This window comes from Lissotriton vulgaris, chromosome 3_1 (assembly GCF_964263255.1).
Source record: "Lissotriton vulgaris chromosome 3_1, aLisVul1.2, whole genome shotgun sequence".
Classification (NCBI taxonomy): Eukaryota; Metazoa; Chordata; class Amphibia; order Caudata; family Salamandridae; genus Lissotriton; species Lissotriton vulgaris.
The window spans coordinates 252330251-252352604 of NC_141689.1; the positions used below are offsets into that span (position 1 = coordinate 252330251).

Genomic DNA, 22354 nt, shown 5'->3' on the forward strand with positions numbered 1-22354 from the left:
TTGGCTCTGCACCTCAGGCAATCACCATCGCTGCTACAATTCAGGAAGGACCTCAAAACCTGGCTCTTCGACTGAACTGCTGATACACCCCCCTCCCCCCCACTAAGCGCCTTGAGACCCTTGGGGGGGAGGAGCAGGGGGGGAGTAGTTGAGCTTTATAAAATACTGATTGATTGATTGATTGATTTTATACACATTGTGTTGGATCTTGTGCCCCCCCCCTAGATTAATAAAAATATAGATTGTGCCAATGGACAGTAATGTTACCTATCATTGGTTGCAGCATCCCTTCCCCGATCTTAATGAGCTGTTGGTAGATCTGGATGGAGAGGTCGCTCAGGACTTGGCGGTACTCCGTGAGGTCAAAGTTTGCAAGGCAATGCTCATTCTGCTTTGTCGAGTTTTTGGTCATGAATCCCTAGAAAAGAAACAATCTGTCAGCAAAATAAAGGGACCCCCCGTAAATAAGTGTGAGGTCAGGGAAAAGAGGGGAAAACAACACCTATATCTATATAAACATTTCCCACATTGACCAACAAATTTACTTTTAAAGTATGCCAAAATCCATATATTGATTTATTTTTTTTTTTTTTTTAGCAAAGCATTTCATTTCTTCTGTTTTTATATTTTTCATTATATCATGTTATACAAAATCAAAAATTCTTTTCATCACACAAAAATTCAAATGCATATGATCATTGGTACATTTCTTTTATAACCTTGATATTTGCCTATAAGTTTATCAAATACAAAAATATATACATATGTAAAACGTCCTCCTGATAAATCAACTACATACACCCATTCCAATCACACTCACTCATTCATCCTCATACATTTATAACACCACCTCTGTTAGTGGCAAGGAAAAAATTTAGACAGTGAGAAACAAAAAGATATTATTAGTTCTCTTCTGGCAAAATTACGGGTCTCAGAACCAAACTTCAATGAGACCCGGCACTGGGTCGATGCGCGTTTCGGTGGAATAACCTTCCTCAGGACCACTTCAGATATAATTGAATCAGTTCTCAGGGGACCTAATTGTAAGAGTACGTTCAGTAGGACTAGATTTTGCCATGAAGCCTTCAGTATAAAAACTCGTCCAGTTTGCCAAATTATAGTTTAGGAAGTAACCATAATAGGTTATCCTCTAGATGATAAAATCACCTTACCTTTTCCAAGTTTCGGATGGGCCAGTAAAGAATATATGTAGCTTAAAAAAGAAGTTTCTGCCCTTGTCGTTAAATTCTCCTTTTATTTCCTGCATCTGGGCATAATCTGTAGTTCACCAAGTCAAAATAGTAAAAAAACCAAATTGTCGCTATAGCAAGATAGCTTGTCGATCGTATACTGGCTCCCATACCGCAAACCACGAGTTTTGACATTACAGCTTGTTTCATGTGCTGGATGTCTGTTCATAAATACTATGTCAACAATCATGTAGCAGTAGATTTTAATAAACTATGGGGCTGGTTTAGTCTTTGGCGGACTGCTAACTTGGTCACAAATGTGATGGATATCCTATCTGCTATATTACATATGTAGTTCATCCAATGGGAATTGTCGGATGGGTTAACCATCATGCTTGTGACGGAGTTTGCCATCCTCAGAACTCAAAATCAGCCCATATGCTATTAGGTGTTAACAGTGCTTAATTTGAGCTGGTGGCTTCCGGAATCATCAACACCAATGCTTTTCATGAGCACCAGTTAAGGACCCATTCATTTATGGTCAGCATGGGGAGATTAACTGATTTGACCAGAATAACAGGATGTTTAGCCGATGCAGAAACTTGAGGCTGGTTCCCCAGCTCAGAAGTCAGTAGCTCTGGCCATTATGGCACATCCACTCCCCGCTTTCATAGTTGGTACTTGGTTCTGTTTTAGGAAGTGTTAACAGGAGACATGGGCTGGTGCAAGCTGTCTCTTGATGGGAGCCCCAGCACTATTTTTGTTTTACAAATTAACCACTGGCTGTTAAGCAGTGCATTGTGCTGACAGCAACTGTGAAGAGATTTCATGCACGTTCTCAAACCATACATTTTGTCTTATTTCTGTGTAGATCTTGTGAGCTCATGGTGATATGAAAGCAATGAGTAAGGGCTGGCCCAACTCTCTACAGGTTAGTATTAGTGTGAATATGGGAGAATGAGGATGCAATAGGGAGTTGCTGGCCAAGCACCAGGCAAACCATGTTTAGGAGGCATGGGATTAAGCATTGAGTGTATCTCCTTAAGGAAGAAAGAGTGATGCAAGAGTTGCTGATCATGGATTCTTCAATGAATGGGGTTGTATCTGTTCTCTGACTTTCTGGATGTATGTGCAGGTGAGTCTTTGAGTGGAACTTGACAGAAATTCTGCGTTGGAATCGAAAACTGGTCTCACGGGGAAGTGGAGCCCGCCCGCCTGCCTACGGGGCATACCAGCAGGTTCTTTGTCCTGAAAAATCCAGCTTGGGTGGTAGGGAGTTGACAGTATCCCTTAATGAAGTGACACTGTCAAGCCAGGACTGTCAGCTTGACTCGAAGGACTGGACCTGATGGGACCCAAAGGCTGGACCCCTGGGAAAAGTTCTCATTGAGCCATTGGCAGGCCTATTCTTCGAGTCGGGCAGCTGAATGAAGAGACAGATTGGAAAGGAGTCCCACACCAGCAGTACCTGGGTGATGTGAGTCACCACTAATGGCTACCATAACCTGTGGCCGTGTTACTGGGTACAGGATGGTCAGATTCCTGAACATAACATGCGTATTTGTAAAGAGAATATTCACTCAAGGGTATATTGGCGCTGAATAACAGATATTTATTTTTACCCAACTCAATGGTGCTCATTTTTAATGGGATCCTTCCCGCATACATTGGCCCACAGCCGCTATAGCACAGCCTATATTTTCTAGTGTGGGATCTTTCTGGCACAGCCGGATAAGTCGGTAAGCCAGAAAGGGGCTTTAAAGAGAAACATACCAATACCTGCTTTGCAGGATTAGTTATTTCCACATTGCTAACTGTTCCATTATCCAGAGTAGGTATAGGGCAAGCATAAGAAGTTATGCCACCATTTAGGGAGGAAGGAGAGGTGTTACCGCACTATTGCAAGTGAGCCACTATGACCAAGAGAGTGAATGCATGTGCACTCCAAATGCATGCTGTACGTGGCTTTCTGGGGACCCTTGTGTTGCCTTTCCTCCATGTTGTCTTTCTGTTTATGGGGCATTATAAGCAAACGTCTTGAGGATGGCACCTACTCCTTGATATGACCTTGAGAGTGTGATTCCTTTTGAGAAGATACATGAAGGGGGTTTTCTCGCCCCACAAATCAAGATGTAGGCACTAGACTCATTCCCATAAAGCAAGCTATGTTCCCTATGGTATACATACAGAACAGGTAGAGTGTCAATCAGACCCACTCTAGACGTGCCACCCAAGAGGGAGGGGATACCTTTCTCAATTCTTTGTGTACTTTGAGTAGATTTCGAGTTCTTGTAGATTCATAAAATTGACACAAGTTATAGAAGAGGACCTCTTTTCTTCTTTCATCTGTGGACTGTACACAGGTTCAGTACACGTAAGAAGCAAACTGCAACAAAGCATTAGCACATACAAACTTTCACTCTGGGTACACCGCTACTGCAACACCCCCAAGAAATGTGGAGCTGTTTCCTTTACCTTACAACACTTACTACACACCTTCTTGGGAGTACATTTATGTGTGTTTCTGGGACTTTGTAGAGGGTCCTTTCAAATTGTATGGCCTCCACTCCTAAAGCGCTATCTTTCCCATCTCTAACATCAATCTTGGTACTTACCGATTTTTCATGAAACTCGGTTCCATCTGTGGGATAACAATATCCACTGACCCAGAAGCAGAATCCTGGAAGGTGCAACCGCATTCAGTACTCCCAGGTTGAATGCAGGTGCACAGAAATGTTTGTGAATGGACTTTAAAGTCATTGTTCATGGAAAGGGGCGACCATTCGGTCCCCCCGAACGTATGGCTGAGTACCACGAGCCCCCCGGGAAGCCATTTTTGGGCGGGAGGCGAGCCTCGGCTGGTATGCCCGAAGCGGCGTAGCCGGGGCGCGCTTTTTCCCGCCCTAGAGTGGGCTGGCCTAGACACTGACGCGGCCGGCCACGCCCTAGGGGCAGGCAGGGGCGGGTTTACGCCCGCCCTGAAGACGGATAAAAGGAGCAACAAGCCAAGAACGCATCCTCTTGTTCCTGTGCTCTGAAGCTGCACCCCCTCGCTGCACGTGAGCTCGAGACGGAACGAAGAGCCAATTTTGAGTGTGGTAATCTTTCTTGTTTGTCTTACTGTTGGCGAATGCCTAAGAAAGTTGGAAAGCGAATGACTACCGACCAGATGCTGCGTGTTCTTATGAAAGAGGTGACCGACCTAAAGAAACGAATGGCGGAGAAAGACGGGGAAGAGGGACCGAAACGTCCGTTGGCTGGAGCAGCTCCGGGGGGAAAAGGCAAGAGGCCCAGAAGGGGAGCAGCTGGAGGGGACATCCCGGTTCCCTGTACCCCACTCGAAGAGCCAACTCCGGTGCCGGCGGAGGGGAATCCGATTCCCGTGGTGGTCACCCCCGTGTCCGGGGAGGATATGCCGCCCGAGCTAGCAGCACAATTAGCAGCGTGGTTGGGTAAAAATAACGAGGGCGCCACGGCTGACGACGCACGGGTTTTGATGAGGCAACTGCGTGAAACAAGGGAGGCGGCGAAGGCAGCATCGCCAGTTATCACGCCGGCTGCGGCGGGAGGAAAGCCACCTGGGATAGGCTCAGCCGCAGATACAGCTTCCGGTTCAGGTAAGCGGCCATTGCCGATTGCGAGGGATGAGTCTGCCCCGTCACGAAGGGAAAAGTTGGGTCAACATGTCCCTCTAGCTATTAAGGAGAAGATATGGGCAGATGAGTATGTAAACATCTTCTCGTTGCTTACCGATCATTATGAAATGGAGCATGTTAAGACCCAAAAGGAGCTCATGCATCCGAGTGTTTGGCGCGCAAAGATGGCCGCCTTCAAGGTAAATGAAAACATTGGCAATTGGGGCAAGGCGTGGGGGATTTTTACATCCATCCTGGGCGAACGTAGGCCCGAATTGCTGTCTGAATTGCCGATTTATCAGTCACGGATCATGGGGTATTCTGTGTCATATGGGGGCAATCAGTGGTTCTGTTACGATAATATTTTCAGAAAAGCGAAAGAACATGATAAAAACTTAACTTCGGATTGTTACGATTCTGTGTCATGGTCGAAGATGGAGGATACTGGTATGTTGAATTTGCCATTGATAGGGAGTAGTGTGGGGGAGTCCTCCCGCCAATATGCTGGGGCGCCCTTTCGATCAGGTGCGAGTAACGACTACCACTCCAGGCCGAACGGCACCACAGGTAAAAGGGGGATTTGTTGGAACTTTAACAGGGGTAAATGTACGAGGCCCCTGGGGTCATGCAAATTTAGGCACGAATGTAGTGGGTGTGGGCAAGCGTCCCATCCTGAGTCCATGTGCAGAGCCAAAACGGGTGATAACGGGGGTAGAGGAGGCACCAAACAGGTCTAAAACAGTCCGAGGGGCGCCTTTACCTACTCCGATTGATACCATGGCAATGATTCCTTGGCTCAGCGAATACCCGGATCACGCTTCCGCTGGGGTGTTGCGGAACGGGTTTTCATATGGTTTCCGCATCCCAGTGGGGGAGTTTCAGGGTTTAGCGAAATGTAAAAACCAAATGTCAGTCTTGCAGCACACGACCGCGGTACAAGAGAAGATTGCGAAAGAGGTGGCTCGAGGTCGAGTCGCCGGTCCGTTTAACGTGCCACCGGTTGCTAACTTTGTTTGTTCCCCTTTAGGGGTGGTCCCCAAGAAGGACCCGGGTGAGTTTCGGCTGATACATAATTTGTCAGCCCCACGTGGTCTTTCCGTAAACGATGCGATAGACCCGGAAGTGTGTTCAGTGCGGTATGCATCTTTCGATGAGGCCGTAGCCATATTGAATCGCCTAGGGCCCGGTGCGCTGATGGCGAAATCTGATATCGAGTCAGCGTTCCGGTTGCTCCCGGTACATCCAGACGATCAGCGTCTTCTTGGTTTCATGTTTCAGGGACACTATTACATGGATAGATGTATGCCAATGGGGTGCTCTATATCTTGTGCTTATTTTGAGCAGTTCAGTTGTTTCCTGCAATGGGTCTTCACAAGGAAGACGGGGTTTCAACAGGTTATGCATTATCTCGATGACTTTTTGTTTCTAGGGGCAGCCGGGGATCCGGAATGTGGTCAGGCTTTGAATGAATTTTGTGTCTTAATGTATCATTTTGGTGTGCCATTGGCACCAGGTAAGACTGTGGGTCCTTCGACTTGCCTCGAGTTTCTGGGGATCGAGCTCGACTCGGAGGAGGGTTGTTTTCGTTTACCAAGAGAAAAAGTGCTAAGGTTCAGGGCATCCCTGGAAACGTGTATTAGTCAGTCTAAGGTTAAGCTGCAGCAATTACAACAATTGGTGGGACAGCTGAATTTTGCCCTGAGAGTAATACCGATGGCCCGCCCCTTTTCCCGCTCGATCGCTCAGGCCATGATCGGCCTGAAGGAGGGTCACCATCGCACGAGGCTCTCGGCCGAGGTTCGCCAGGACATGCGCATTTGGTTGGCATTTCTGGCGGATTTCAATGGTCGAGTCGTCTGGAACAAACCGGCGGTGTCCTCCGAGGAGCTGGGGGCTGTGGACAGATTCGGCAGGGAGCATTGGTTTTGGTGCCATATTTGGCACACAATGGTCGGCTCAAAAAAGGCCGTCATGGTGGCATGAGGGTGGGCTGACGAGTAACATTGCTTTTCTTGAACTGTTCCCCATTCTGGTGGCCCTGAAAACTTGGCCTGAGGGGTTTAGAGATCACTCTGTGGTATTCTGGTCTGATAACATGACCGTGGTTGAGTGTATCAATAGCCAGGCGGCACGATGCAAATGGATCCTGAGGCTACTCAAAGAAATTGTCTTGTTGTGTATGCAATTGAATGTCCTATTTAAGGCAAGACATGTGCCGGGGGTAATGAACCAAGCGGCTGATGCGCTTTCTCGTTTCCGTATGCAGGCCTTCTGGGGTTTTCTGCCCACAGCGGACCCGGTGGCGGCACCCTTTCCCGAAGCTCTCTGGTCTCTCGGTGCCCCGAACTACGAAACCTCGTGGGAGAGAGCTTAGCACCCAGGACAAGGAAGGCATATGAAGGGGCGTTCCGTTCCTATTTGGCCTTTTTGGGGACTGCTGGAGGGGAGCTTTGGGGCCAGGAGGAGTGGGTAGTAAATTTCCTGCTGTCTTTACATCAGGCAGGCAAATCTGTGGCTACGGCCCAGAGGCATCGGGCAGCCATTTCCTTTGTGGCAAGGGCTTATGGGATCCAGGACCCGACAGTGTCTTTCGGTGTACAAAAAGCGCTACGTGGGTGGCAACGCCTTGAGGGTCGCAGAGTAGATGAAAGGTGCCCGATAGGTCTGGATAGGCTGGCCCTGTTATTATCTGTACTCCCTTCTACGTGTTCATCCCAGTATGAAACAGTGTTATTCTGAGCCGCTTTTGCGCTGGCATTCCATGGGGCTATGCGGGTAAGCGAACTAGTGGCGAGGAACAAGCGGGATGTGGCGGGGGGACTGTGCCGAGAGCACGTTCAAGTCAGAGGAGAGACAATGTCCATCTCCTTTGTCAGGTCCAAGACCGACCAGGGTGCGATGGGGGACTGCATACTCATAGAAAGGATTCCCGGGTCCTCCATGTGCCCGGTAAGTTGCGTAGAGGAATATTTAGCGCAAAGGGTGGCATCATGGGGGGGGACCTTGTTGAGACACGCTGACACCACCCCACTGACGAGGTTTCAGTTTCAGCGGGTGCTTGCGATGTCAATTTCCGCTGCGGGCTTGAACCCCGGCGAGTTTGGGACCCATTCCTTTCGGATAGGGGCTGCTACAGAGGCTACAGCCAGGGGTCTGAATGTCGAACAAGTTAAACGTTGGTCCTCGAACTGTTATAAAAGGTATGTGCGGTTGCACATGTTGTGAAGCTGTAATGATGTACTCACGCTTCTTGTTTTTGTTTGGTTTTCAGTTGCGCAAGCCTACGAGGCGGGGCGGACTGTGCAGTCGACCCAACACCGGGTCAGCGGTCAGACATCACCGGCTGTGAAAAAGGAGGTGTGGGTCGTGGGCCACTCATACGTGAGGCGGGCCGCAGACGTATTCAAAGCAGGTGACATGATTCACGTGGCTGGGGAATACGGGTACAGTGTGTCCTTCTACGGAAAGGGCGGGCTCTGTATTGACCAGTTTCAATCATTTTTTGAGGGTTTGTTAGGGCGGACGAGGTCACCGCCGGCTATAGTCATAGTACATCTTGGGGGCAACGATTTGGTGTCCACTGGTAGACGACTACTTCTTGAGGCAATGCTTTCCACTGTAAGTTGGTTAGCGAGAAGAGTTCCAGGGTGCACAATCGCATGGTCCCATATGATCCCGCGAAAAGTGTGGCGGGGGGCTCTTTCAGTTTCTGCTCTGAATCATTCAGTAAGAAAGATTAATAATAAAGTTAATCGATTGTTCCGTTCAAGTACACTGCATTCTATTTCGCATGGTTGTGTTAAAGGGGACAGTATGTATTCGGGTGATGGTGTTCATTTGTCCCGGGTGGGGAACGAGTTACTCATAGGAGACCTGATAGCTTGGCTGGGGACTTTAAGACATGACCTTTAGGTAGGAGTGTGTGGGGGGTCCGGATAGCCGGTCAACTATCCGGCCTGTGGCGGTAAGGTCATGATCGGTGAGCACTAATTGGTAGATCCCTATGAGTGGGCGTCACCCATTACGGATGGGAGCGCTCGAGGGAGGTGGCCATCGGCCCCTCAACGGGTAGGCGGTCCCTTCTAAGGATGGGACGCCGAAAGGAAAGGAAAGGCGGTCAAGGCCCCTTCCTGGGTAGGAGGGGCTACAGCCCCCTCCTGGGGAATTTCCCGGGGCCAGGATATCTGCGACGGCAGATGTGGTAAGTTGTGCGGGGTTTGGGAGGGGGTCTACGCTACCTTCTAGATACCTCACACGAGTCCTCGGACGACCTTTAAGTGGCGTCGAGTTTATTGGGGCCCTTGTCAAGTCAAGGGAAATTGGTAGTTGCACTTGAGGTACACCTCTGTGCGGTCGCCCATCACAAGTGAGGGGGATATTTCTGGTTTAGGGATCTTGACACCGGTTACGACCTTGCCGTTGGCCCTTAAACGTTAGGATGTACAATTTCAAAATTTCAAGTTAATGTTTTGTAGGATGTTAGTTCGGCTAGGAGAACCTTTGTATTAGAGAATATGTTAAGGTTAGCCAAACATCGCAATGTGGTAATGAAATTGTACATAATATGAAACTGTTATTTTAATGTTTTAATTTTGTTTCATATTTTAATAAATACGGCCGGGAGGGTCACTCCCTCCCGTCTTCCAAAAGTTCAGAACTGTTTCCGGTTTCCCATCCTTGGGGGGTGTGTTGAGAGGGGGTGGCGGGTATCTCGGCCATATGGAAAGGGGCGACCATTCGGTCCCCCCGAACGTATGGCTGAGTACCACGAGCCCCCCGGGAAGCCATTTTTGGGCGGGAGGCGAGCCTCGGCTGGTATGCCCGAAGCGGCGTAGCCGGGGCGCGCTTTTTCCCGCCCTAGAGTGGGCTGGCCTAGACACTGACGCGGCCGGCCACGCCCTAGGGGCAGGCAGGGGCGGGTTTACGCCCGCCCTGAAGACGGATAAAAGGAGCAACAAGCCAAGAACGCATCCTCTTGTTCCTGTGCTCTGAAGCTGCACCCCCTCGCTGCACGTGAGCTCGAGACGGAACGAAGAGCCAATTTTGACCCACCCACCAGCCCCAGAGGACAGCCAGTTGTTTTGAATAAAGTTTTGATGTGGTAATTCTATTTCTTGCAGGTTGTGGTGATTGTCGTGTTACTTTGAGTATGCAATAAAGAATGGTCAGCTACAGTATGTTCTTCAAATAAAGTAATTCCGCACTAGTATTGATCAGTAATCATACGTGAAATGGTTTATGGTTGTTTTGTAATTGAGTAATTTTAGTTAAATTGTCGTATTTATTTTTGGTCGGGCGGTAAGGTCATGATCGGTGAGCACTAATTGGTAGATCCCTATGAGTGGGCGTCACCCATTACGGATGGGAGCGCTCGAGGGAGGTGGCCATCGGCCCCTCAACGGGTAGGCGGTCCCTTCTAAGGATGGGACGCCGAAAGGAAAGGAAAGGCGGTCAATGCCCCTTCCTGGGTAGGAGGGGCTACAGCCCCCTCCTGGGGAATTTCCCGGGGCCAGGATATCTGCGACGGCAGATGTGGTAAGTTGTGCGGGGTTTGGGAGGGGGTCTACGCTACCTTCTAGATACCTCACACGAGTCCTCGGACGACCTTTAAGTGGCGTCGAGTTTATTGGGGCCCCCGTCAAGTCAAGGGAAATTGGTAGTTGCACTTGAGGTACACCTCTGTGCGGTCGCCCCTCACAAGTGAGGGGGATATTTCTGGTTTAGGGATCTTGACACCGGTTACGACCTTGCCGTTGGCCCTTAAACGTTAGGATGTACAATTTCAAAATTTCAAGTTAATGTTTTGTAGGATGTTAGTTCGGCTAGGAGAACCTTTGTATTAGAGAATATGTTAAGGTTAGCCAAACATCGCAATGTGGTAATGAAATTGTACATAATATGAAACTGTTATTTTAATGTTTTAATTTTGTTTCATATTTTAATAAATACGGCCGGGAGGGTCACTCCCTCCCGTCTTCCAAAAGTTCAGAACTGTTTCCGGTTTCCCATCCTTGGGGAGTGTGTTGAGAGGGGGTGGCGGGTATCTCGGCCATATGATCTGTATCTTATTTTTCGTCACAATTTTTTTAAAATAATGAACAATAACACAATACCATTTGACTACAAGAGTAAGTACATAAATCTGTGGTGTTGCACTGCTTTTTTTCTGGTTAGTATGGATGGACTAATTACTGGTGGATCTGCTGCTTACCTCGTCCCCACTGTATTGTTTCAGGCAATGCAGGAGGCGGCTGGCATTGGCTAACCAGAAAGATGTCATCTGAAAGTCGTCGCTGTGTTTCTGTAACGAACAAGACAAACAAGCGAAACTGTGGTTAGTAAGCATAAGCAAGCATAAGCAAGCACAACTAAGATCATCGCAAAGCCTGCAGGCTATTTCTCCAGACCAGCCTGTGTCTCCATTTTCACTATTCTCTATCTATTTTCAAAGCTTGTCAAAAATCAACTTTCAAGGATGTTTTTAAAAGTTCTTGAGAATGCTCTGAGGAGAGAAATTATTTGGTAATTGGATACTTTTCCAGCTTGTGCATTCCCCAACATTTCTGGTAAACATCAGGAGCTGTGTTGGTAATGCTGGGAACTGTTGGCATATCTGCTTTACTGTGTAAATGATGTTGTGTAACAACCTTGGCCTCTAGCCTTAAGCACTGCTCTGTTGCCCTTCTCCATACACCGACAGGCATACATACATTGGCTCCTAGTAGTTACCATAAATGTATAGAACAGTGTTGCTGCTGGCAGAGAGGATTACGGTAATGAATGTTAATAACAAATCTCCAGCCTTGGTCCAAATATTGCAGAAATGGCTGGCAATAACCACGGCTTGGTCTTTTCTGCAATATTTTAAACATGTTCTACACAGGGGCTTTAAAACAAACAACAACTCTTTATTTCAGCGTTTTTTCCGCAGCTTTTAACCATAGAGGGTAATTCGGGATAGCCAGTGGCCTTGATGCCCTTGCTATCATGGGTCATGCAGGCAGGGCCGGCTTTAGGGCAGTGCAACTGGTGCAGTCGCACTGGGTGCTGACTTGTGGAGGGGGCGCTCACCTCAGTGGGGGGGCGGTGGGTGCTGTGTTTAGCAATAACTTATGATTGGAGAGAAGAGGGGCTCTTTTGCCCTGTGGTGGTGAGAGAATCCGAGGATGCGGTCATGGGTATGGGGGCGCCAAAAATGATTGTCGCACCGGGCGCCACCTGCATGCAGGCAGCATCAAGAATAGAAAGTGAAGAAAGCACTAATATCCCTCTTTACTTCCTGAAGTTTGTATTCGTAGCCCATACAGCAGTACTTCAACAGAAACTGGAAGCGGCTTAAGGGCTAAGGGCGGGACCTTGAAGTCATTGTGAGGTCAATGGGTACATGATGTCACTTCCGCCACTCATAGCTTTCTTTTGTGAATTGACATACATGCTTCAAACGGTCCGTGCATTAGGATATTCTTTTCTATATGTGAAATGCATACTGTACGTATTCTTACAGAGGGCATATGACAGTGTAGATACATGCATGTCTTTATTTAATGACTTGATTATTTAATTTCCGCTCAGGTCACTGATGCTTAGATGTATAACCATAATATATGCACTACACTTTCTCTGAAGAAGCAAGCCTCACATTGCCCTTCTGGGGTTATGAAAAATTGAGCAGTTTTTCTTTTCCTATAAAAGTATAATCATTATAGTTAATATTATAATTCCATATGCATTTTTGAACAATGACTTTGAAAAAACGGAATACTTTTTTTTACTGCTGAGCGCTTGCAGATAATCTGCCACTGATGGAAAGTCTGTTGGTGGAAATATTGTCGCTGAACGCTTCCATATTGTTGATGGTAGTTCCACCACCTGACATAGTGTCAATGGTAGATTCACTGCATCTGTGCCGCAGAGGACTTCACATTTTAATTAATCTCTAGATCAGTCATTATGTTGGCCATGCCCATGGAGGGCATGGCCAGGTGCCGCAAGATGGCAGACGTGCTGCGATAGAGCCCTGGAGAGAGGGCTGGTAATCTAAAGCCTTCGGATGGCACAGGAGTGTAGAGTGAATCTGGAGACCAACGGTGCCCCCTCTTCAGACTACCACTCCATTAGGTGAAGTCTTTGGTCCGGCGCCCGTCTCCTTGAATCCCTCCGTTGCCTGGATTCCATAGCATACCAGGCTAGAACCCATGCAGAGGGGGACAAGCCAGGCCACCTACTAGCAAGGCTCCTGAAATGCAAGGTCGTTGTACGCCAGTGTCTGCAATATATAATGGCCACACGCCCTACTCACAGATAGTTGTCCATAAGGTGTTCTGCACACACTATCAAACATTATATGCTTCGGGCCAGACTTCGTGCCCTACTATGATTGACACATTTCTCTCCACAGTTTCCCTCTTGAGAGTGACTATGAAACACAACCAAGTCCTATGTTTCCCTGTCACACAACATGAGATATGATGTGCTATATGGGACTCTCCCAAGTGTAAAACCACTAGTCTGGATACATTTCCAATCGAGTTCTACAAAACATATTTCGACCTATTGATCCCCAAGCTGGAGGAAATGTACTCCGCAATACTCAACACTGGCATCTTCCCTGCCTCCATGAGGAAGTCACTACTGGTATCATTGCCTAAGTCGGGCAGCTACCCAGTGGAGGTGGGCTCCGACTATAAGATCCTCAGTAAAATATTGGCCAAGTGCTTATTGGCCTGTATACCAAGCTTAATCCATGAGGATCAAAATGGGTTCATACTGGGGAGATGTACATCACTCAATTTGAGGCAGCTCCATCAGCATCTAGGAGGGGCCCTGGCACTTCATCCCCATTCTGCTTTTGTCTGGTTTTGGACCTTAAAAAGACGTTTGATTCGCTAGAATGGGAATACATGTTCGCTGTACTAAAAAAGCTGGGGATGGGGGAAAGACTGATTTGGTGGGTCAAGTTACTTTACACAGAGCCAACAGTCAGAGTAAAAATTGGACTACTGATCTCTGCCCCGTTCCTGGTACGGCGAGGTACGTGACAGGGATGCCCAGTGTCGCCACTGCGTTTGGCAGGCCCTAGTGCAGAGACTGCACCAGTCAGCGCGGGATTGACACTCCATGGACAGAAACATGCAGTTTCACTATACGCAGACGATGTTCTAGACTATGTCAAAGATATTCGAGATGGTGTAAATTCAATACTGAGAGATCTCACTGTATTCAAGGCGGTATCGGGTCTGGGACTGAACTGGGAAAAGATGTGCCTATTTCCTCTGCACCCAGACCGTCCCAGAGAAACAGTGGTTGTGACTGCCACCACATAAAGTGGGAAACTCACACATTTCGATATCTGGGCATTAATATATACCAATCCTCCAGGGACTTATTGGAGGGTAACCTCATGTGAGTGGTAGTTTCCCTTCATTCCCAAATTACTTTCTGGTGCTCACTCTCTCTCACGGTGAAAGGTAGGGTTGTATTGTCTAATATGGTGGTGCTGCATAGGCTCCTTTATTATTTCACAAACCTACCTATTATCGTCCCTTGTGGGACGTTCTGCATGTTGGATGGCATGCTGGGGGACTTATTCTAGAAGAAAGGAAGGCACAGAGTTGCTTTGGCCAAGGTTCAATTACCTACAGCTGCCCACTGCGACACACTGAAATGTACAAAAAGTAATGAATGGAATTAATCTCAGTCACTGGTAATTAATTGAGGCCTCTCAGAACTCCTTTCAGAGGGCCATGGGGCATGCAGGGGCTACTCTGCCCGACCGTGGTGGTTGAGGCCTTTCACTCCTGATGTATCAGGGCCCGACCTACTATGGATACTGAGTAACTGGATCTAGCACCACTTCTGCACTTTACTCTCAGTGGTAGCGATGGACGAGCAGTTAAAGGCTACCTCGGTTTGGGGCAGGGGAGGTTAGATACAGATGAGTTGACTCCTAACTCAAAGTGCACACTGTACTGTCAATACATCAATATCTAGTCAAATACTAGCTTTTACAAGAAAATAAAGTATTTTATTTCTAACTGTACACATTCAAAGGAATAACAACATCCATAAGCAATAACACAATCCCCTTGAGATTGGGGATCTAGCATTTGATAGGCAACGTCTTATCCCACCGTCTTCCTTGTAACATTTTTGGGATTATTCCCCATTCAATGATGGACACATCCAGGGAATGCTCACAAGTAAGCCGTACTCAAGAGTTCCTCTTAGACTCTTTAGGAATGTTCATGGTGCCGCAGCACTGTCAGCCACGGGTGTGCAAGGACCCCACAGGCCCAGTTCAAGTCTAATCCGCTCCTGCAGTAGGGCAAGTGTTCAGCAATGGTGGTGACCCTACCTCCCGGATTTAACTTAATATCACAAGTTAAATCTGCAATTAATCAGCATATATTATAGTATCCGCATTTACAATGGGGACGACAGATGATTTCATGAGGCATTTCTCATAAAGTATAACATGGAAATGCCCCAAACTAAACAAATCAAAGAATCAGCTTGCAAGATTACATATATTCCAGAGTGAAATCAACATATGCTAAATGAAATCAGTGCTAGGTCCTATGAGAATTGACATTTCAAGCAATATAATAGATTACAGGAAGAAATGGAGTCAATTCAGAAACAGCTAGTAATGAGTCACAACTCATGGATGTCCTGCTCAGTCATGACTACATGAAACCTCAAGGAGCTATGGACTGGAATGAGAGTATCCTTTTTATGTGGCCTTAAAGAAGGATGTCTGTCATTAGTTCATAACCCCACACTGCTCTCAATTTGCAGAAGGCTTTGGTCATACCTTGAGCACCTTCTTAATGCCGTTGATGGTGGAGGTGAGCAGCGAATGCACCTTCTGATCATCATTGATGTGATCCGCATGTCGGATGCACATAAATAGGATGTAGGCAGGAAGGCATGGCACAGTGGCAGACACTTGCTGAGGCTTGAGATCTATAAAGGTAAAAGACACATATAAACATCGACAATGAGTCACTCACATTCCCGCACACCAAGGGTTTCATACTGCAAAGGGAGCTACGCTCAGCGTCCTCCAGTTTCCAATCATATGAAATTCATAGGTGGGGGAATGCAAACCTTCTTTTCCTACTTAAATTATTCAAGGAATAGTCCTGTGACTAGCCAGAATATGTCAAGCTCTCAATTGTTTTGAGTTAGCTCCCTGTTTTGAATGGGCTTGCAGAAGTCTCAAGACTCATTACAAATATGACTTCCCACTCAGGAGTGTGGATTGACGCTTCAAAAAGATATACCTACATGGGAGTCCATTTCCTCTCATTTTGTTGAACTCCTGGGCAGACACTGCAACTAGATCCCAGAAGCTCATTTAAGATCACCCATATTACCCCATTTACAATTTTTGATATGTAAGGATGTTTTTAATTCCACTGTTACTAATGATTTTTTAATCCCAAGAACCCATTTTATTTTGTCTGACCAATTTTCTTTTCGTCTGTTGCCCTCATACTCTTATTTCCGCATACATTTAATCTTGTTCCACATACATTTTAAACTTTTGTTTTAACTATAGTGATGACTTCTTACTTTTCACTGTTGATGAGACTGCTCTTAGTACTGTTAATGGTCTTCAAGAGGTACATTGTGAACGGACAATGCACATGTAATCAGCACTCACAGATTTGTAATGTTGTGGATATTCAGAAACATGTGCAATAATCTTCCCACAGTTAATGCACGTCTAAATGTATACTTAAAGTATGTGTACTCTATGCAGGAAGGGGGAAGTGCCCCTACTATCCCTATTTTAAGGGATAGCATGGATAAGAATTCCTTTACCTACATTTCCTTAATAAAGGGGCATTTATCCACATATTCCCTAATCCAAAACCTGTAGATCTACCAACCTGTGGATAATTTGCAGGAATAGCTAGAGTGGAAAAAATGAGTAGCTCTATAAATCTTTATGAACAGGAAAGAGTAAACATATCGGCAATGTAGAACTATAAAGCAAGCATTGTAACATATCTGTAAATCTAGCTCTTTGTTTTTGTTTTGTATTTTGTGACATAATAAACAACAAGAAACTGTGGGAAGGCACTTTCTGTCTAAGAAAAATTATAAAATAACTAACAAAATAGTTAAAAAGAGTTTTTGACCAATGGCAATAAAAAAATAGACTGAAGGAAGCAGGGGCTAAAGTTCTCATTTGCATAAACTCGTTTTTAAAGTATTTGTAACAGTGTTAGTATCTACTACAATTTTGTTTGGCCTTGGCAGCAATGATTTACAGAACCGGAATGCTCTCAGAAATCAGACGTTATGTGAAATTAGATTGTGACCTTCAGTTGTAACTATACAATGCAAATCTTTCAGAAATATGATATTTTCCTTAGCCCCGTCAATTACCAAGCCCATCTTCTGAACAGATTAAGATTCTAACAGTAATAAAAACCATGTGGATAGCAACAGATAGCACATCAGAAATTCAAAGTCATGAGAATAGAAATGTTTAGGTAAGACACACTTTTAAAGCTGAACGTGAATTCAGGATAAGGTCTTTTTGAAAGACCATTTGAAGGTCAAACAGCAAAAATGCTTATACCCTGGAGAGAGCTGATTATCTGTGTCATAGTTCCAAATTGGTCTGTGCATATGTCCATGTAAATCTAACCTGTAATTAGGTTTCGAATAAGGATTGATTCATCTTCTTTGTAGTACTCCAGCATTCCCTGAAATTCCTTTTCCTTTCTCTGGACAGTAACCTGTCTGGTGAATTCATGGCGTTTCTTTTCCGTCTGACCTTGTGTCTCTTGTGTCGCTGTAGGTAAACAAACAATGTCAAATTCCTGAACAGTTCTGTTCAAAGTACAATAAAAAAACTTCCCGGTATTCCATTTCAGTATGAACTATACTATATTTAGTTTATTCTGTAATACTGTATATTGTAGTACAAAGTGCTTATCAGATCAAAATGAATGCACAGCTTGTTGAATATTCAGGACATTACTTACATTTTTAACTCATTGTATATTTTCGAAATTTGTTTTAAAATATCAATGATATCCAAAAATGTGGTGAAGTGTGTGAAGTTATGATGCTGCAGCCAAACTTGCCACAGTATATATTTCCAGTGAACACATTTCCACCTAATGTGAAGTTCACCGGGGCACTGAGATTTCCATCCACCTTCAAAAAAGTTAGAAACTTCCGAAACAGTTTAAAAACATCTTCTCAGAGTTGGAATAGGTGAACATGCGCATATTGGCACACCTCTAAAATGTAATAAAGTTATATTTAATCAAGGGAACTTATTGAACTGCATCAGTTATCACGTGGCAAAGCCAAATAAAGCACAAAATGTAATGCTTTGATTTATGCCCTTGTAAATGATCAGATTACATGTGCATGGTGTGATGGTCTCAGAAAAAACCCAACCCTCAGATCTATAATCATTTACACCTCTTCTGTTATCCTACTGCAAGTTTACTATCACACTGCTTAAAGGGTGAAGAAAGCAATGGGTAAGAATATTGAAGCAATGTTTTCAGGATCGGGATTGCCTTAAAAGTGAGATACACCTAAAAGGGCAGTTACATTTGTATAGAATCCAAAATATCCTGGAGTCAGGAAACAACTTACAACGTTCATTAAAGTGCTCCTAGTAGCCTCTCCTGTGGACAATGTCATGTACACTGTTGCCTATAGTGGCTAAATTACCTTCAAATTCCTGTACTTTCTTCATATAAATCTTCAGTTGTTTCTTCAGCTTCTTCTCATTCTTTTCTAGTTTTTCAGCCAACTCCTTAAGATCCTGAAATTCGTAAAACAATTATCTTGGGTGAGAGTTTGTTTCAGAAAAGATGTACTATTGGTTACCATTTGGGGATGGATTATATCTAAGTATGCAGATATAACTGTTTATGAACAGGAGATAAATTACACATTTTTTGTTGCTATGGAGCAAGCCATTGGGAACACCATCCAACAATTCCTATATAAGATGGAAGTGGCTTATTGCATAGAAGTACAACACAGGCAAAGAGGTACAATGTAAAGAGCAAAGCAGGACATACCAGCAGAGATGGTGAGTGTGGGGAGAGCAGTGTGTGGATATAATGGAGGAGGGAGTTTGATACACAACTCATAAGGGAAGAAGTAAGGACACAGGAATATTCATGTAAAGAAGCAGGAGTGGAAAGTGAGCCAGGAGTGCCAGGCAAAAGGTATTTGGAGTTAACATACTGTTGGCAGATTTGGTATCGTATTTTATATCTAGAGGGTGTAGGATCATCTTTACTTTTTGGAGCTCAATGGTACCCAGAAATGTTTCATTGTCAAGAATCAATCGGAGGAATATGCACAAAACAGTAGGTGCTGCATTTCACCCGAGGTGCGGGTGGTTCCTTCAGTGGTAACCGCGCTGTGAGGAAGACTAAGCAAAACTAAACTTTTTGGCAACCTCCTCACCTCTATGCACTATCCATTGCCATTCCCAGTCCTTTAATTCTAGGATACAGGGACAGTCATCAGGAACTAGTCGTGAAAAGTCAGAATCATGCATTTAAAAAGCATTATTTCTTACCAGATTTTCATTTGTGAGACGGGTGATTTCCTGCTGGATGCCGAACTCCACCTGTGCTTCAGGTGACAACTGGAGTGCCTGTAGCAGAACATGCTGCTGCTTCTCCATGTCTTCTTTCAGATGCTCAATGTGCCCGGTGAGAACATCAACTTCCTCCTCGTGCTGTCTGCTCTGAGCCTGGAGCTGTGCCTCCAGGAGCCTAACATGAAAGAAATACAACATGATTGACCATAATAAGGATGCAAGGTACACAAGATGCATTACTGAGCCAACAGTGAAGAAGCCTAAAATTGACACAAATACCAAAGGCCAGAAGACTAGAGCAATATTTAAAAACGAAGCTTGGATAAAAATTTGTGTTGAACTTAAGACATAAGGTAGCGAGTGTCCCCATTATGATGTCTGGCTGAGATTGATATTTTTTATGGAGGGGAAATACTTGCCTCTGAAGCGGACTAATATGAATGTGGCGAACATCAATTATGAAAAATGACAAACTTCCTGTTTATAAAATCTCATTTTGTCTTCACACCATAAAATAATTTGGCCACCACCATGTGGACTGAAGAAGTGGTACGTGAGTGAGCTGAGAATATTACTCAACGTTTGCCTGGACTCATTTAGAGGTAGACCTCTAAACCCCTGACGTACACGGAGTGGTTGATAGCAGCGATAATAAGATATGAATATGAGGAAGATTAATGGATGATATAATGGGCCTCAAAATTACCATTATTAGCCAATACACATTTAAGCAACCATTGGCATTGTGCAACACCTGTTATCAGTGCCAATATTTTTTTTTCTCCGTATGGCCGCTGTGTATGCACATGCATGGTAGCTTGCTCCTTGATATTGATGGTATATTAGTTTAGGAAAAACTATTCAAAGATGTCTGCCTAGTATGCATGTGCAGGGCAGCCATCAGGTAATGATTGTTATTTAATTGAAAAAACAACCATTACAAGATGACTGCCATCAATGCACACACATGTGGCATGGCCATCTTGAAATATTATTCTTAAACTAGAATAAAAACTATTAAAACGTACTGCCACATTTGGATATGCATGCATGGAAGCCATCTTGAAATAGTCTTTCTTTTAGTTTAAGAAAAATAATTCTAAAATGGCTACCATTCAAACATAAGGAGAGCCATCTTTGAATGGTTTAAATAACATTTTAAGATTGTCACCTGCTTTGCATCAGTGGACAGTACTCTGGGTGAGACGAGTTGAAGGGTGAGTGGTCGCAGGTAATCTCATTTTTTTTTAACAAACAGCATGAGCAGCAAAGAAGCAGAGGCAAAAAGACAGAGGGAGAGAAAACAGTCCTTGATGTTTACAAAGCAAGGTCTTACATCACTCATGGAAGGATACCTTCATCCAGTTAAAATACAGTGAACAGAAATGCTCCTTGTGCGGGACAAATACAGTATTAGGGAGAAGAGCCTTTGAATCAGGATCATGTTAGTGAGAAAAAAAAGAAAGCTATTGAATCATGAATAAGAGTTGTACACATCACATTCTAAGTATTTATTGCATAGAATAGATCACCTGAGGAGACAGGTCTAAGGAGAGAGGCTTCCATTAGCACAGCGCACTTTCAGCGGAATACGAGGCTCCCAGCTGACGACTCGCCGCACCCGCTCCGCGGGTGCCGCATCGCTGGGGAGCCCCACTCCCAGCATCTTTGTGGGCGGAATCCAGAGGTCGTTAGCGGAAAGGCGGTAAGGGGCGCGAGGCACCAGCGGGGCTGCGAGCGTGCAGGGACTTCATTTCCCAGAAGTCCCTGCGAGACCAAGGAAGAGCTTCCGGTCCGCTCTCCCTGCTGGCCCGCCCCCCGCCCATCTAAGGACTTCAAAAAGCGCACCGGCAACCCTTGTACCGTGGGACACTCACCTGAGGAGACAGGTCTAAGGAGAGAGGCTTCCATTAGCACAGCGCACTTTCAGCGGAATACGAGGCTCCCAGCTGACGACTCGCCGCACCCGCTCCGCGGGTGCCGCATCGCTGGGGAGCCCCACTCCCAGCATCTTTGTGGGCGGAATCCAGAGGTCGTTAGCGGAAAGGCGGTAAGGGGCGCGAGGCACCAGCGGGGCTGCGAGCGTGCAGGGACTTCATTTCCCAGAAGTCCCTGCGAGACCAAGGAAGAGCTTCCGGTCCGCTCTCCCTGCTGGCCCGCCCCCCGCCCATCTAAGGACTTCAAAAAGCGCACCGGCAACCCTTGTACCGTGGGACACTCACCTGAGGAGACAGGTCTAAGGAGAGAGGCTTCCATTAGCACAGCGCACTTTCAGCGGAATACGAGGCTCCCAGCTGACGACTCGCCGCACCCGCTCCGCGGGTGCCGCATCGCTGGGGAGCCCCACTCCCAGCATCTTTGTGGGCGGAATCCAGAGGTCGTTAGCGGAAAGGCGGTAAGGGGCGCGAGGCACCAGCGGGGCTGCGAGCGTGCAGGGACTTCATTTCCCAGAAGTCCCTGTGAGACCAAGGAAGAGCTTCCGGTCCGCTCTCCCTGCTGGCCCGCCCCCCGCCCATCTAAGGACTTCAAAAAGCGCACCGGCAACCCTTGTACCGTGGGACACTCACCTGAGGAGACAGGTCTAAGGAGAGAGGCTTCCATTAGCACAGCGCACTTTCAGCGGAATACGAGGCTCCCAGCTGACGACTCGCCGCACCCGCTCCGCGGGTGCCGCATCGCTGGGGAGCCCCACTCCCAGCATCTTTGTGGGCGGAATCCAGAGGTCGTTAGCGGAAAGGCGGTAAGGGGCGCGAGGCACCAGCGGGGCTGCGAGCGTGCAGGGACTTCATTTCCCAGAAGTCCCTGCGAGACCAAGGAAGAGCTTCCGGTCCGCTCTCCCTGCTGGCCCGCCCCCCGCCCAAACCGCCACCTACAAAACACCACCTCACTCCCGCAGCGCGGGGCGCAGCCCGGGCTAAGACTGGGCAAAG

General features: G+C 46.3%; 1 protein-coding gene across 1 annotated transcript in view; it reads right to left on the minus strand.

Annotated features, from left to right (window-relative positions):
• Nucleotides 1–22354, minus strand: part of MYO5B (myosin VB) — a 1009160-nt gene that overhangs the window by 33889 nt on the left and 952917 nt on the right. The window contains exons 30-35 of the mRNA XM_086960377.1: nucleotides 19401–19599; nucleotides 18536–18629; nucleotides 17490–17636; nucleotides 15639–15790; nucleotides 11037–11126; nucleotides 268–418 (exon numbers count right to left, since the gene is read on the minus strand). Coding sequence (XP_086816503.1) covers nucleotides 268–418; nucleotides 11037–11126; nucleotides 15639–15790; nucleotides 17490–17636; nucleotides 18536–18629; nucleotides 19401–19599 — 833 coding nt within the window. The remainder of the gene's footprint in view (nucleotides 1–267; nucleotides 419–11036; nucleotides 11127–15638; nucleotides 15791–17489; nucleotides 17637–18535; nucleotides 18630–19400; nucleotides 19600–22354) is intronic.